Source organism: Microplitis demolitor, chromosome 6 (assembly GCF_026212275.2).
Source record: "Microplitis demolitor isolate Queensland-Clemson2020A chromosome 6, iyMicDemo2.1a, whole genome shotgun sequence".
NCBI lineage: Eukaryota > Metazoa > Arthropoda > Insecta > Hymenoptera > Braconidae > Microplitis > Microplitis demolitor.
In genome coordinates, this window is record NC_068550.1 from 4,547,625 (window position 1) to 4,566,314 (window position 18,690).

The window sequence follows — 18,690 nt, forward strand, 5'->3', positions numbered from 1 at the left end:
TTTTTTATAAATAAAACCCATGATATATATTTGTACATATTTTATATCAGTTTATAAAAATATATGTATTTATTTTTTGTCATAATCATAAATTTTGTAAAATCAGGTCGAGTTATTCTTTTAATAGATAATTTCTGCGATTAATAAAGATTTAATATAAGCTAAATTTTCATATAAATCATCAATATAAATGAATTTACTTTATTAATATACTGAGATTTTTAAAGGTTTAATTTATACGTGTAATTTTTAATAAATTTTTAACAATAAAAAAATATCAAAATGGAGGTTCAACTTTGGGTGATAACATAAGAGAATCTGAGACAAAATGAAACATAATTTTGCAGGCAAAAAAATTATTTTATATTCAAAAATTTTATTTGCGGGGCCTAGACTATGGCGCAAATAGGCCACTATGATCCGTGTAGTCAAAATTTTAAGTAAAAAAAAAAAATTGTCAAAATTTTGTAGTGAGCTCATGACTTAAGGTGACCAGTTGCCCGATTTTCCTGTAGATCTCATAAGTAAAATTTTTAGAAAAACAAAAAAATTTCTTTTCTACAAGATCGTGTCCCATTTTCCCCAGACATTTACAAATTTTATGGTGTCCCATTTTACCCCGAATTTTTACGATTAAATTGTGTGACAAACTGATAAAATAAGACGAAAAAATTCTATTTAGAAAATTGATTCAATTTTATTTCAATATTTTTTTTTAAAAAGAAAATAAAATAAAACTTATTAATCGTCAGTTAATATCTTCGTAAACAGAATAAAATCTCTGAGTTATTTATACTGAGAAAATTTATGAGCTACAAATATGTAATTACGTTTTATGTAAATTTTGACGACTTGAATATTTGCATTAAAAATTTTCAGCAACTTTAGATTAACAAATATTTAATAAACATATATTTATTATATATAAATATTGGTTTAATATATATTAATAAATGTCAGAAGAAAATTAAATTCAACTGAGCACTGACCGAATATAAATAAATACTATGTTTGATATATATACTCAATATTTATATCAAAGTAATTTTAGAGTTTAATTTTTGTCAAAAACTGATATTTTAATAATTAGAACTAAATGATCATTGATAAATTAAATAGACTTGACAAAATCCTGGAGTTTTTGACTATTTTCGTCTTATTCTCGATTAAAAACTAGTCACAGAATGTCAATCAAAGTACGTTAACTGGTAAAGTAAATGTTCAGAGAACAGTTTAATTTATTTAATTAAATATATAAATTTCATTTAATTTAAAGAAGTTGTCACTGAATACGAAGAGAATAAAAGGTTTAATTTCATTTGGATTTCGCGAGATAAACCGTGACAGACATAGTAAACGCTAGATCTTTCAACTAAATGAGATTTTTTAATTAGAACTTCAAGTAAATTTACAAATTTCGGACAATTTTTTCATTGCGGGATTTAGTTCTCTGAGGTCAACATCTATTATAATCTATGTATATATATGTCATATATATTTCATACTAACAACAATAAATTAATCTTAGGTTGAGAAACTTGCCCTTAAAATTATGATTTTATTTTTAACGCGCGTTTGTGATGACAATTTAAAATTTTACTGAAATAAATTTTTTTTTTTGAGGATAATTTCAAAAAAAAATAATATAATTTTTGATATTATATATTACGGTAATTTTTTAGATAATTCAAAATCCAATAATTCGATGATTCATCACTTCAAGACCATCAGAATAATTTTTATGAATCCGCAGAAGAGCAGAGTAAAATAAAAAAAATTATTCGCTATTATCTTGAGTATAATATTTTTTATAAGCAATAATATAAGAAAATTCTACTTATCTCTAGCAATTTATCTACCGTGATGTGAAAAAATAATGAAAATGATTTAAATTCAGTCTTTCATGCCGATGAAATTTATAATATCCGGATATTTTTTTATCAGACATTTTGCAGTTCACTAACTCAATGATTTATTGCTTTAAAATTATGAAAAATTTTTTTTTCACCCATCCGCTGGAGAATAAAAAAAAAGTTGTGATATATCGATTGGAATATTATTTTCATACGTCTATAGTTAGGACCCTACTTGTGCATAATTATCGAATTTCTCATAAATTAAATGGAAAAAATGAAAATTAAAAATCCACAGGATTTTTTTTTTGAATTAATAATTTAAAATTTTCTTAGGAATTCGGAAATAGTATTGAAATTCAATTCAAATTTCGAATTAATCGAAAACAACTATTCATGAATTTCCGAATGATTTTATTAAAATTCAAATACTCGATCCGAAATTTAAAAATTAAAATTTTAAATAGCATATGTGAATTATTAATATTGTAGTATTTTAAAAATTGTAAGTAAATTCCATCAGTCAACTTTTATTGGAAATGTAATTCATAAATATCAAATTAAACGCTTTTGATAAAATTCAATAGCAGACTATAACAATTTAAATAAATATCTATACAACGATATCATTTCCCTAAAGTCCGCCTAGTCATACAATTGAGAATTTCTGGTTTATTATTATATAATAGTGAGATAATCGAGTCATAATTCGACTGCGGAAGCCCGTTAAAGAGTGAATGCAATCCCGTTTTTAGTATTTAGCTATTAAATATAACAGAAGGAGTGTATTATTATTTTTTTTCACGTTTTTTAATTAAATTTTCATTTTATTTTTTTTTTTTTTTTGTTCTGAACCCGTATCCAATACTTTAAAAAAACCTTTATATATATTTACTTTTCCGTCGCATAGTTGGGTCTTCACTTTTTCCTCAAGTTTATATTTAAGAAAAAAATAAAAGGGCGTAGAGATGGTGATTTTTCATTTTATTTTATTATATTTTTTAAAGCCCGAGTTAAGCATAATAAAAGTTGAATTAAGCTGTGCTGGAACGAACAAGTTCAATAATGAGTTTGCTCACCGTATTATCCGCAGCGACATGGTCTGCTGAGTTTCCCGATGCCCGGTTTCCTTGTAAAAGTGCTTCGAGGCTTTCGATATACTCGATCGCATTTCTTAATATCTCAACTTTGGGTAATCGTTGATTTGGATTATTACTGGTACGTCTCTTTAGCACTTCAAAGGCTTCATTTACCTGAAAAAATAAAATCATTTTTTTTTTTTTTAATTTAAACAAACTTCTATCTGAGTGACTTTCGCTCTATTCAGACTATTTCGTATCTCCCGCCTTTAAAAAGACAATGAGATTCTCTCTTTACTATCGAATTGAGCGCAAGTGAATTTTTAAACCATTTAAAATGGATTCAATTTAAATTTTTTATTAAATCAAATTTAAATTCGTTCTTCTGATTTTTAAATCAATTCAAGTTTTGATAAAAATTTCTACATACGCGGAGAAAATTCGTAGTCAAGTAATACGATTTTATAAAAATTTTGTATTAGAGCTAGATTTAAATGGATTGACACTAAATAAATATCACTTACTGATACAAAAGTTTTATCTAATATCTAGTAAGAAAAAATTGTTGAAAAAAGGATAAAAAATGTTGACTATTCTAAACTTCAAAACCTGACATGACGAATTTTTTTTTAAACCATTTTCAAACTTCTAAAAATACATAGAAGAAAATGATTGACTTAATACTACGAATTAACATTTTTCAGAGCAAAATATGCAGAAAAAACTGATTTTGAACTATTTCTAAACGTTGTCCGTTTTAACATATCTTAATATGAGAATATTTATTAATTTTTCTCTTGGAGTTTCAAAAGCTTAAAAAAAGTTCGTTGTTGTGTCACGTTTTTAAGTTTAGAATAGTCAACACTTTTTTAATTTTTTTTTAACAATTTTTTTAACATGGAGTTTAACATACTAGATATGTGTATACGATAGTTTAGTTAGGGAAAAAACTTGATGATGTAAATTAAAAACCAAAAATAAAATAATTTGTGATGTCACCGAAAGTTACCTTGACTACTTTAAACATGATTTCGGGAATTATAGATAAAGATATAAATGTTTGTAAATAATACAAGTTGATATTTGAGTAAGCAATGTTAAATTTTCGGTAAATACCATCAGCAATTAAACTCAACAAGATTCAATTTTCAGATGATGGCAGTATACTTGCAACAAGCTGAAGAACCTTCAAACTTGTGCTCTGACTCTGATGCTATCTAATTATCGAGTTTGATGAAACGATAAGGGATGTGGAACGGCATGCAACTAAATTTTATCGGTATTTTCTGTCTACTTTAGTCAAACTTTAATTTAACTGAGCGTCTCTCCAAAATTACTTTTAATCACAAACAATGACTATTTCAATCTGACACGCTTTACTTACATTATCACTAATTATATTTATTTTATAATTGAACTTCTGTGTTCATTATTCATTTTCATATTTTACTGGTGTTAAAATGTCCTACTTTTCTATTTATGTGTGCAATATACTTTTGAAAAATCGTGTGATAAATGATTTAAAAAATTTTTACGAATTCTCAGATATCCCAGAGTATAATTTATAATTAATGAGATCAAAGTAAATCTGATGTTTTTAAAATTTAGATTTAAAACAATGAGATAAATAATTCTAATTTTTATTTTTTTTTTTTTTAATAATAATATATATGCGATTTTAAATAAAAAATGTACTGTGGTATCTATGGCGCAGAGAAATAAAGAGGAATTGTATAGATTTGTATTGATAAATTTGTGATCATACTAGTTTCATTGAAAGTTGATATTCCTTACAATTAGAGTCTTGTGCAGGTTGCAAGTTGTTTCAATGAGTACTTAAATGTTAAAATCTTACGATACTTTTCAAAGGTTTATTGTATCGTAAATCGTTATACATGGTAATGAACCTCGTGCGCATGTTGTAAGTTGAGTTATTCTATTAATAACTTCTTTTAAATTACAAGACAACTTTTGTATTAATTAACCAAATACTTAAGAAATAATTTACATTTTATAAGTTTATTTTAATACAAAATACAGTTTCTAAAAATATATTAAATTTAATACGTTAATTATTTTTATCTTCAATTAATAAAGGGAATAAATAATTAAAATTTTTAAATATTTACGAAGTATTCGAATTTTTTGATAAGAATTTCTGCTATTTATGACTAACACAATTACTTAAAACTTTTTATATAATTTTATTAAATATTAAAATATTTATTTACTTCGCTGAAGAGACAAACTCTCTATTTACTTCGTAAGCCACGTGATTTTTTTTTCAAACTCCAAAACTCCGACAGAGTGAATTCGGATTTAAATGAAATCCGTAATCACTCCGAATTCACTCTCGATTTTTTACAGAGTAGAAGTATACGAAATAAATATTTATTATGCCTACAGTAGTATATTGTTCTGTATGGGTACTGTTACAATTGTTCACTTTTTGCCTAATCCATTTTACTTCATATCCGCTTATAGCCATTTTATAGCGTCAAGTTCCGGACTCGAACACTAAACTTTCCTCTCGCGGCTACTAAACGCTTTCAATATCTTGGCCTACACTGAAACAGTGGATTTTTTTCGACGCTCATAAAACACTATAATCTTAATTTAAATTTTTTCCCGTCAAAATCTAAAAAAATTTTTAAGAAGTTCGACTTGCTCATAAGAGAAAATTTTTTATATGATAATTAAATTATTACTGATATCAATAGAATTCATAAATTATTTTATTTAAAATTTAAAATGTTACGAAAAAAAAAAAAAAATATTTTATAGTTTTATGCAAAGTAAAGACGTCGATTTTAAATTTTAATTAATTCCTGCAAAACTTCAAAGAGATTTTTATATAAATCGTGTTCTGTAAATGAACATAAAAAAAATGTGAATATTTGATAAAACTAACCTTTCTCAAGCGCCTTCTTTCACGTAATGTAGCAGCTTTCCTCCTGTCAACGGTCACAGTTTTTTTTTTACAAGCCTTACACGCCCACAGAAGACATCTTCGTGCCCCGTGAGGTGAAGTCGCGTCTAATACATGGGGATGTGGGACATGTTCAATTCCCTGCTCACTTTCATTAGTTTCATCGCCATCTGCCGAAGCTGATTCTGGATCTGCTGACGCGTCGGCTGACACCACTGACGAGGCATCGTCTGAGTCTGGTATGTAACGAAATTGGGATCTGAAAGCAAAATTACCATAACATCTTATTAAAATTTAAATCATTAGTTAATTAAATTAATTGCTTTTAAAACTATTTGACGACATTTCCCGTATGAAAAAGCGGTATACATTTTAAGAACGTAATATATACACATATGTATGTATGATAATTATAATTCTCTCTATACGACCACGTGTAACATCATATCTATGACTTTGCCGCGCACGTTCTATTATTCATTTCCCATCTTGTTATATTATATTGCATACAGTATATATATATATATATCATATAATTTAATATCGATAATTTCTCTTTTTCGTAATAATATTTTACACTAGAAGCCTGAAATAAAATTTATATGATTTATTATATCAACCCTCAATTATTAGCCATTGAACTCAATAATTTTTTTTTAATATTACAGGAGAGAAGCAGAAAGCTTTTGTTTAAAAAACAAAAATAAATAAATTTAAACGTGCATCGATATTCTTGTCCAGGATAAAATTTCCTCTATTAATGTATACATAAACATATTTTTTTGCAATCATTTTTTACGTATCGGTCTTCTGAAAATTTTTTGTGTTAGAAATAGGCAATTTTTGTGCAGAAATTTTTATAATTTGAAAATTATACATAAATGCATATCAAGCTTAAACAAAAAAAAATAATTTCTCAGTTCAAAAAATTTTTACTCGCTCCTATAAATTTTTTTATGGGTTGAAAACATAAATTTTTTGTCTTGAGGAAAATTATGTTTTTAATTCATTATGCTGAGAAATTTTTTTTTTTTCAAAAATTCAGAGTTAAGAGATTTGCTAATGAGAACATTACTTGTCAATATTACGAGTCATTTTCGGTAAGATATACTATTTATATACGTGTTATATATTTTTCATGTTGCGATTCTGTCATCGTTTTACCATAAATTTAATTTAAAAAATTCTTTAATTTCGGGGTAAGAGGGACAAGCCCAAATTTTTTTTTCTAGTTTTAATTACTGCGCATATTTTTATTTCACTTATATTCGATAAATCTATAAAAATTTATCAATAAATTTAATAAAAAATTTTTTTTTCACAGAAAAATGAAATCGCTTTTTTTTTATTTTATTATATTAAAATTTTTAGGCTCCATCTTACCCTGAATACTTTATATTACTCCCTTAATTCATTATAATTTCAAAATCTAATAAAATTCTCTACACTTCGAATACTGCGTTCCTTCTAAATTAGTGTCCTGTCTTTGAAAATTTCACCAAAATATGATACTACACATATTTATCATACATTTCTATATTTATAGCTTTTTCATTGGTTATTCCCACAAGTACTTCTAAAATATTATTATTATCATCATAATTTACTCTATAGCAATATTTTAATACGATAAGTAGAGTAATGATATATATTATGTTTAAAGAGTATATGCATTATATATGTATAAAGTGAAAACAGTTTAAAGGGCAATAAAGCAATCGTCAGTCTCTTGACACGTCAGAGATCAACTTCATCCTTATACACTTTTACATCGTGATACACTTTCGATCCTACTTTCGTTACTGTACCGATAAATGTGTCAACTAGACTATTCTGCAGCCAAGAAAAATACCTCTCGATATTCTCTTCTTATTATCCTACACTACATTAAAATAAAAAAAAAAAAAAAAAACTAAATAAATAAATCGTATCGCGCAAAAAAAATCTCAATCAAATAAATTATACTATTACTTTTTTTTTCATAATAATTAAAATAATATATATAATTATTCAATAAAATTATGAATATTAAAATATTCAGTTAATTTGTAAAATACATTTTGACATTTACAAATAAAAAAATTTTTTATCGCATAGATAAGAAAAAATTACCATTTTTATTATCTCATTTCAATTGTCAAATCTTTTCATAGCTTTCACTCTTATATTACATTATAAAATATAAATTTATAATGAAGTAATAAAATTTAAAGTTAACTATGCAGTATACTATAATAAAAAAAAGTACAAGACCTGATTAAATTATCGTGACGATAGTGGCCAGTAATACTTTCTGGGGAAGTTGAACTATCAGCACTTCTTGTTCTTGTATGATGATTATTACGATCATCATCCCTTACGGCAACATAACTTTGTATATATTCATTGTCTGGGTTGTTATAAAAATGCCGGTGACGATGATGTGAGTGATAGCCGTCATAAGAGGCTCGACTTTCATACGAGTAACCTCCTACGTCTGTCATCAGGGTCATCATTTCACGGGTATAAATTCGATGGAAAGAAATTTTTTTTTTTTTTACACTAAAAAAAATAATAATAATTCACGGACACTGCACTGATTAATTCATAACAACACAGTTCACATAAAAAAAAAAAATAATAATGAATAAAACAATCGATTGAAAAATTTTTGGACACTTGGGAAACTTAATATCGTTTGTTTTACACCGTCCGAAAAGCTCAAAGTCTGAAATGAGAGTGAAAAGTTAAAGCTTATAGCATCCGACACGAGTTCGAGTAATGTCCCCGTCTGTGGCACATGGTCTTACTTTGAGAGTTTCTTCTTAGTCTTAAGTGTTGCTCTCATCTCTGATCTCAGATCTTGGATCTTTTTTCTCTCTCCTCATCGCTGAATCCAGAGTGTATGTATCTTTTGGCACCCTGGATATATTCCCAACGGGGGAGAAGGGGACATACATAAGTGTGGATATTTACGTGTTACATGTGTCACAGTCACAGCCCAGTCCCGACTATTTTTAAAATTCCCGGCCAATTGAAAACTGAAAATTAACTTAGACCCACCGCAGGCCCCGCCTACTACCTTGTCATAGATGCATTAGTTTGGCTGAATTTCCTACATGGGCTGGGTCTTAATCATTAATTAAAACTAATATATATATATATGTATATATATTTATGTATATTCATGTTTCAAGTCTTTTAGATATTTGTATAGCTAGATTTTGAATAGTGCGTATGATAACTTTGCATCATTCTCTCAGTCACTGATTCACCCTCGAGACTTTCTCGCCTCACTTAATATACTGAATGGACCAAACAATTCCAACAAATACATTCATTTTAATTATTTATATAAGTTATTATAATTATCCTTTAAATAAATTCCTTTTTTATACGAGACACCTGGCAATTATTTTTTATTTTTGCAATTTGTCATTTGTATTTCGTTAAAACGGGCCACTAAAAAAATTCACTAGCTGTCCATTTTATCTGATTTAATTTTTTTCTGTTATTTTAAAAATTTAAGTAACAAACAAAAAAAAAAAATTTGAGTGAAGATTTTAAATTTTTGGGCTGATCAACTTGCCCCATCTATTTCTATGAAATGAAACTAAGTATTATTAAGCAAAAAAAAATGTTTTTCGTCTCAAAGAAATCTCTTTTTGCTCCAGTTTCTTCTCTTTAAATTTTTCTGATACTTTGCTTTTTTTTTTTAATAAAAAAAGAAATAGATAAAGGTGTCAATAAAAAAAAGTGTATTGATAAACACAAATTTAGTTGGGCAGCTAAATTTAATAATAATAATAATAATAATGCGGTAGTCATTATAGAGATCTGAGATTTTTGTTTATCCGCATGTTCGTTTGGTCTTGACGTCTGTCGTGCAAATGCTTAAAAACGTGTAGTACAACGTCAATTGGGAAGGTGTGCATGGCAGATTCGGAGAATTAGAATGGTCTATTGAGCGTCGAATAAAATCTAAAATTATCTTGGCAATAATCCAGAAGACCAGACACGGAAAACCGAGCTTGAGGTTGTACATTGCTAGTTATCGTCACACGCCAATCACGTTTAATTTATATGTCTAATTTTTCATTTGACAAGTTTAATTGTTCTGTCAATAAATTTATTACTTTATTTATTTTTTAGATTTTTATCTATATAGATATCCTGATTTATTTCCTGAACGGACGGAATATAACACTGCGGAACAGTTATTAACAACTCATCCTACTTTCCTGTCTAATATTGTGTTGTGATCTTTTTTTTTCATTCATCAATAAAGTATTTTTAGAAAATTTTGTAGAAATTACATGAGTTAATTTTTCATGAACTGAGTATTATTTAATTATTCTTTTATGAATCATTCAATTAACAAAAAAAAATTGTTTAATAGGAGTATGGGGAGGGAGGCAAAATGAGCCCTCTAAAAAAATTTCCCTACTGTGAGTTTTTTTATTGGTTTTGAATTTTTTCAAGTCGACATAAAATTATTCAGTATCGATTTGACCTACTAAAAAAAATGTGAGACTAAAGTTAGCCGACATCTAATAATTTTTAGATTTTTTTTTAAACGCTAAATTATAAAAAAAATATATTTTTAAAAATTGCACCTGTAGTTTTTTAATTTTCTATATGCGCACATTTTTTTTTTGTAATTGATTTGTTAAAAAAAAATTCAAAAATTGTTGATTGTCTGCTAACTTCAGGATCATACAAAAAAATCCAAATGTGAGGCAAAATGAGCCTCCTTAATACATATAGAATAGATTTGTAGAAGGGGTGGGGCAAGTTAGTCAGCACAGTGAATTTAAAATTTTTAATGAAAAATTTTTTTTTCTTACAATCGTGACCTGATTGACCCCAGCGTCAACTTTTCCAGTTTTTAATAAAATACTGTAGTTTAAAAAAAAATTACTGATAATTTAAAGTTGATCATTTTTTCCGGGCTAATTAAATTTTACCATCTTTCCATGCAAATTATAGTTTAAAAAATTTATAAAAAAAGTTTGTATTGTCTCTAAAATGAGGTTTCATTTTTCTCAAGAGTACCCTATAGTAAGACTTTACGATAATAAAGTAGAAAATAATATTTAACAAGATTAAAAAATTCGTTAGTTACTGAATTAATAAATAATTTAAATTCTTAAATTATAATTTATTAATGCGGGTTAACGAACTCATCTCAAAATAATTTAATCTCGATAGATTTTGTTTTATTTTAAAACAGCTTTATAAATTAATTGAGTTCCAGGGAGTAAAATAATTTATCACGATTTATAAAAGTTCGTAGACTTACACCGACTCGTCAATAAAAATTTGACAGCGTTAATCAATAAGTCATTATTCGTAATCCAACAATATTATTTAATCATAAATTAAAACTCGATTATTTCATTGCAAATTCAGTAATTTCATAGTAACCGTGTTAATTTATAAAGTCTTTTATTTCATTTACTTCTTTTTTTTTTTTTTTTTAATAAATATTGAGCGTACTCATAGTAAGTAAACCGCGAGATTATGTGGCCACTTTTTTACACTTGCCAATTCTCGGATACTTTGACTGTGGTTAATCTACTTACGCTCATATGAGCACACTAGTCCACACCGGTATTTAACCGACTCAACCGTAAATTTCACTCTGACCCGTGTGACTTTAGATACACATTTCATCCAAACATATACACATCCATGTAATTACAAATATTTCGTATTAATTTTCCGCGATGAAATATTAAAAACGGAAAATGAGTTTGAATTGCTTGTAAAAAATGCTTGAATAAATTTTTGAAATGTTAAATAATTTTTATTAATTGATAACACATCAATTGTTTTTAAGTTAAAATTCTCTAATATAGATGTAAAGTGGGTTGGGCAAAATTAATTACTAAAAAACTATCATGAAAATTTCTTTTTTCTTCAAAACATTATCATTCAAATCTAAAATTACTTAAAAGAGATTTAAAACATCTAAAACTCATTTTTGAAATGTTTTCTTTAAAAATTTTTTTTTTCTACACTCAAATTGTGCTGCAAAAATTATTTTTTTATCGTTAAGTATATATATTTGATATATTCTTAGTTTCAAACTGATATGAGTTACTCGGGGTATGATGGCCCACTCGGAAAATTTAATTGAAAAAATATAAAAAAATTATTTGTCGAAAGTTCTTTAGTAATTGAGTTTTTTTTTTTTAATTGAAGACTAAAACAAAGTATTCAGGGTAAAATGAATACATAGAATTTTTTTTATAAGACAAAAAAAAACATATATACATCGCTGTTCTTTTAATCACCAATAATTACTTTTATTGCTTTAATTTCTTTTTTTTCGGCAATTTGAATATAAAATAACTTATAAAGACAGATATTTTACAATATGTGATAATATTGAGATAATAATATAAATTTTTTTTCTCGTACATTGATCACAATTGTAATATTTTCTACGTATCGAATTATCTCTACGTGAGTTCATACATTTATTATTAATTTAAATACCCAGGATAGCACACCAGTCATTGATTTATTCGACTACCCAATCAGATGAAAGTTGCTTAAACATATACCAGCCAAGAGTAGAATAAAATATGAGACTACTGAATTTAATATTTGCATTGTGATATTTATTTAAATTAACAATAATAATAATTAATATCAAATAATGGATTTATCAAAATTTCACAATTAAAAAAAAAATCAATGGAATAGAAAGCAAAAAATTAAAAACCAAAAGAATGAGATTTTGGTTTGAGCTGACATTCTTTTTCATTCAAGTGATAACGGAGCAAAATATATCTAAGGAGCCAAAACGTCTTCTGTCAACTACAGAAAACTCTTGGTGTGTTTGTTTTATTTTTGCTCTTTTTACTTTTACGACAATAGTCGAATGATGACGTAGCATTGAAAATGATAGCAAACAAAATAAATATAAAGAAAATGCAAGTTTTATTCGTTAAATAAAAAAGAAAAAGGAAAATGTCTTGTATAGAATAGATGTCGCATGAATGAGCGCGCACAAGACAGAAGAGTAAAATTTTTCAGAGTTATTGGGAATATCGAAATATATTGCCTTTTAAAAGTGGGTCACCCGTTAAATTCAAACCATATAACACTTGTACTCACTAGAGACTTTTGTTCTACCAATTTATTTTATTTATTTATTTATTCATGGTTTTTGTTTTTGTTTTTCTGTCTATTTAAAATATTGTTACATTCAAAATTTATAAAATATCATATTCATGATGCATTAAAGTTTCTAATCGAAATTTATTTATTTTTTTAAATTTATTACTGCTAAAAATGGTCACAATATCAAGAAGACAAAACGAATATCATCCACTGGAAAATCATTTTTTTCCTTCGAAATTTATTTGAATTTTTTCCCGCCAGAATACGTAAAAACTAACAAAAATTTTTAGTACTGTGGATTAAATAAAAAAAAAAAAAATCATTTTCATCTTGGCCAGAAGTACCGGAAATTTTAAACACTTAATTTATTTTTAATATTAACTTTTTTAACTTCGCGTTTTTTACGCGAATGAAAAAAAAAAAATTATTGTTGAAGATTTGTGCTGACATACTGATTGAATATTTCCAAACTCCTTTAATAATGTAAAATGTTTACACAAAATTATTGATATTTTAAAGTATTAAGGATATCAGTATATCAGCAACGGCTCTTGCTACTCAGTAATGTCAAGTACTTTCAAATGTGTGAAAGTTGTATGACTTAAGCACAAGTTTACTACTTGAGACTGACAAAGTAAAAGTTACTGAACTTGTACACAAGTTAAGGACCCGCACACAAAAACACACAAATAGATGCATGTACACACTGCAGGTACTCGGATATCATACTTAAAATATTCAGAATAGTTTTCTAGGACCAAAAATTTATCAAGAATTTAAAAGCGAAACAGAGTAATTGGATAAAAATAAGATAGTTTTTAAATTTAAATGAATAAAGTTGACTTTTATAAAGGGAAAATTTTCAATTTTTTGAAAAACAATAGACCAGGATAATACTGAAGTGAGCCGACGTCTAATAATTTTTTGATTTTTTTTTAAACAATAAATTATGAAAAAAAAAATACTTGAAAACTTTTCACTGGTAGTTTTTTAATTTTCTACAAGTTTATATTTTTATATTTTTATTTTTTTGTAATTGATTTATTGAAAAAAAAATCAAAATATTAATTGTCTGCTAACTTCAGGATCATTAGACCAGGTGGAGACTCCCCGAAACTTTCCACAGTTGGTAGTCCATTATTTAATTATCTTATTTTATTTTATTTCATTAACTGATAAATCATTCTTTTTTTTATTCAGCAAATGCTGAGCACAAAAAGACAGTTATTATTTTAATAAACTCAGTGCTATCAATACGTTCATTTAAATTAGTTTACTTAAAATTATACTCTCCCATTATTTTTTCAAATTTTATCAAATTAGTAGATCGCTTGTTTATCAGATACTTCATTATATTTTTTATAATACACCTATTATTGAATTAATATCTGTTAAATAGAAAAAAATATATCCACTGTAAGTGCAAAAATTATGAGCGAAAATAATTTCTCAATGTATGTAATTGTGAAACTAACTTTTGTAAAAATATTTAAATAAAAACGATCAATACATAATTTTTTTTACGTAAATTGAAAGCTCTTTCAAATGAATACCAATATGTCATGTTGGTACATGACATATTTATTTTTGATAATTCAACATAAATATATATTTGGACTAATTAAAATTTAGGTACATCTTTTGAATTAAAAAAATAAATACGTCATGTTGGTACTCGTTTGAAAGGGTTTTTAATTTCCTATAAAATTACATATTCAAAAATTTTTATGCATCAGTAGACCACTAATTATTCAAATTATAAAAATTATAATTATGAATTTTTTTTAATAGAAAATCTAAAGCCCTTTCAAACGAGTATCAACATGACATGCTTATTTTTAATTGGATTCAAAGATATATTTTTATTTGTATGAAATAAAATATATGTCTATCTTTCGAATTATTGAAAATAAGTACAGCTTGTTGGTACTCATTCTAAAGGGAATTAAATTTTTCATTAATCTGTGTGTTAAAAAAAAATTATTTTCAAAATTTTATGAAAGTATATTAATAAAGATTAATTATTAAAATTATAATAATTATTATCATGGGCAAATTTGTGATAAACGAAGTATAATATTTACTTACAATGATTTAATTCATAACCTACTTGACATCCATCAATTGTCAGTAATTTAATAAACAATTGTCGCAAATTTATTGCCATAATTTTCCATTAATTATTCATAGTAATAATTGTTATTAAATATTCTGTATTATTTATATTTGATTCTTTCCATTGATTCATATTTGTAAGTAAATTAATCAATTTTTTAAACAAAGAATAAGTTAACATGTCAAATTCGATTACAATTACGCCATTTTGAATATAGCGTCCCTTGTTAAAAAGCGCGGGATAATTTGAAATTTCATTATTGACATAATTTAAATAAATGTTTGTTTGTTATAAATAAATTAATAATATTATAATAAAAAATTAATTATTCAATAATTTTTCATGTTAAAAAAATAGGAATATTAAAAAAAATTTCCACTTAAAAAATTTTTTAAATCTACTTACTCTTCCCGCCATTTTTTTTCTCTGCTGCAAGTTCTCGTACATCACCGCGCACAAATTAATAAATAAATTACTAAATACTCATTAAAAAAATTAAACTAACACAACTAATTAATTACTAGACTACAAAAATTACTCGAGAAAATTATTTTTAATAAAACTACGATATTTAAATATTTTTATTCGCGTACTAAAACTCCGACAATCAAGATGGCGTCATATAACACGAAAGCTAAACCCGCACTGATTTTAATTTACATCAAAACTTACACTCACTGACGCACATAATTTAATACCTCGAACTGTTCCTTATTAAATAAAGAATAAGATAAACTCATAATCGACCGGTACAATAATTAAATGAATTATTTTACTGAGTGTTCACACGACAACGACAATGGGAGCGTTGATTACGCGGGGACTGATTCCAAATGCTTCGAGAAGCTTCTTGCGTGCGCGCATCTCAACTGCTTCTCACTGCGCAGGCCTTGCCAACCGTCTCTCCACTGCGCAGGTATTTTGTATCAAACTTCACGCTGCCACAACCGCTGTGGCTCGAGCTTTATTTAACTCGTGATTAAATAAATAAATTTACGGTCTTTTCGTTTATATAAATTAAAACACTTGTCTATAAATATTCTCTACTACTTGACGAACATTTTGTGATAATAATTTAATCGATAGTTGAAATATAAATAGCAAAATAAAACAATTAAATCATCGCGTCTTTTTTAGCGTCATGTCCAAGTACTGGCGTTCGCGTCGTTCGTTTAAATAATTTAAAATCTATGAGTAATTTTTTTTTATCGAGTTATTATTATATCGATAATTTATAAATTATTATTTTTATACCAAAGTGTTTTAAAGTGATCAGTGAATATTAGTGTGGAATTTTCAATTTTTTTTTTTAGTGAGTAATTAGTGAGAAAATAATTTTTTTATTTAGATTTTTTTATGCCGCCATTTTGAAATTTTTTTTTTTTAAATTGTGACTCGTGTGTTATAAGTGAGTGTGATTTAAAATTAGTATTAGTGTATTTTGTTGTGAATAATTATTTAATTGTTTCAATTTTGTTGCTGAGGGAAGTTCGAATAAATTCATCACGAAGCCAGAAAAAGTAAGTTTTTATTTTTTTTTTTTATAAAAAATAAATGATCCTGAAGTTGGCATGATCCAAACTTAGCAGTCAATTAAAAATTTTGAAAGTTTTCTTTAACTATTTAAATAAAGTAAAAAAAAAAAACTAAAAAAATGCACACGTAGGAAATTTCGAAAACTATAGGTGCAATTTTCTGAAACATTTTAATTTTTAAATTTGTCGTTTTTAAAAAAATCCAAAAATTATTAGACGTCGACTAAGTTTAGCATCATAAAGTTAGCAAACAATTGATCATTTTTGAATTTTTTTTCTACTAGTTAATTACAAAAAAAAATTAAAAAATGCACATAGTGGAAAATAAAAAAATCTATAAGTGAAATTATTAGAATATATTTTTTTTTATAATTTATCGTTTTTTAACAATTCAAAAATTATTAGACTCCGGCCAAATTCAGTATCATAAAAATAATTTATTGATTTTTTATCATCTGAAAGTTGTTTATTACTTAGAATTATTCATTTGAAATATTAATTATAATAATAACTTTTTTTTGCCAAAATTACGAACTAAATTTTTGGCGCCAAAAGTTATTTATTTTTGAATACTAAATAGATTTTAAGAAATGTTCGAATTTTTAATTCTACTTTCTTCTATTCAAATTGACATACGTCAATTTTTTTATTACATATAAAAAAAATTAAATAATTAAAACAATAAAATTTTAAAAAATGCATGTACTGAATTTTGAATTATCTAAACATACATTATTTTTATTTTTATTCTTTTAATTATTTAATTTAATATTTCAAAGTTTTATAAAAATTGTCATATGTGTCCCGGTCTTCTTGTGATAATTCATTAAAATTTTTTTTTTAAATCCCATAAATTTTCACCGAAAACATTTCAAAAATAACATCAAATTTGTATATGTCGAGAGTTCGTTCTGCCAATTGTAGTTCACTGCAGTCAGATCAGTCTTTGGTGTCGCAGTCTTCTAGTTATGCTGATAATAAGTATTCAGTGATGGAATACTTAGCAGACAACCGTAACTGGTACGTGATCTGGCAAAACAATCAGGGAAATGCGCTTAGTAAGGATCGAACTTTGTATTATTATCTCAATCAGATTAAAGATGAACTTTTTTAAAAAATCCAAAGTATATAATCAACAGCAAGCTTAGAATTATTGACCTGTAAAGTTGGAATACTTTAGATAGGAGTTGCAAAGTATCTAGCTTCAGCTATGACATTACTTTCCAGTTCAAAAGGCAAATCAACATCTTTAAATTTCCATTCAGCTCCATTTTCTTCACCATCTACCCCTACTTCAACACCGCCCATTACTTTTTCAATGTCAATATCTGACTTTTTGTTTCTACTTCAATCTCTGAAAACTCCACTCCGGGGTCTTCAATTTCGATGGCAGCCAAAGAACAGGCGATTTTACTTTTACTTTATGATATCATTAAACATTCGAATAAGTTATCAGTGGCTTTAGATTGATCACAACTCGATAGTTAAAGAAAAATTCAGGTTTAAAAATTTCTTCAAGTTGACAAAAAAGTCAGTGAAATCTAGAGTTAAACCATAAGGACAATCACTCGACTCAATTTTTCGCTCTTCGAGCTCAAAAAACTCCTTCGTCCAAAAAAAATCCATTTCGAGACGACTCTGATTTAATTTTGAGGTAAATTCGTTTAGTGATTTACGAGCCTTCGTAATCTAATGAAAATTTGATTTTCAAAAATTGAACCGACCATAACTTCTTTTTTTTCAAAATTTTAAATTTTCATAGCAGGAACTTAAAAACCTCTAATCTAAAATAACCTAATTAACAAAAAATTTTTTTTTCATCATAGTAATATTTAATAAAAAATTTACTTTTGCATACATATACATATATGTATCTATAAATGATATATATAGATACTATAAAACCTTAACACACATTTTATCTTAAAAGCCGCAAGAATACAAGGATAAGTGAGATTGAAAGATTTAATTTTTCAGTATGATGCGCTCGCGCACCTTCGTACTCTTTATTCGAAAGTTCTTCGTACAGTTGCACTCCTCACAGAGGAGCACCAGTATAACATCT

At 26.2% G+C, this 18,690-nt stretch overlaps 1 protein-coding gene across 2 annotated transcripts in view; it reads right to left on the minus strand.

Annotated features, from left to right (window-relative positions):
* LOC103573863 (transcription factor SUM-1) overlaps positions 1 to 8,842 on the minus strand; it is a 50,202-nt gene extending 41,360 nt beyond the window's left edge. For both annotated transcript variants that reach the window (XM_014442130.1, XM_014442127.2), the window contains exons 1-4: positions 8,651 to 8,842; positions 8,115 to 8,568; positions 5,844 to 6,120; positions 2,933 to 3,106 (exon numbers count right to left, since the gene is read on the minus strand). In XM_014442130.1, coding sequence (XP_014297616.1) covers positions 2,933 to 3,106; positions 5,844 to 6,120; positions 8,115 to 8,356 — 693 coding nt within the window. In that variant the 5' untranslated portion in view covers positions 8,357 to 8,568; positions 8,651 to 8,842. The remainder of the gene's footprint in view (positions 1 to 2,932; positions 3,107 to 5,843; positions 6,121 to 8,114; positions 8,569 to 8,650) is intronic.
* Between the last annotated feature and the right edge of the window lie 9,848 nt (positions 8,843 to 18,690).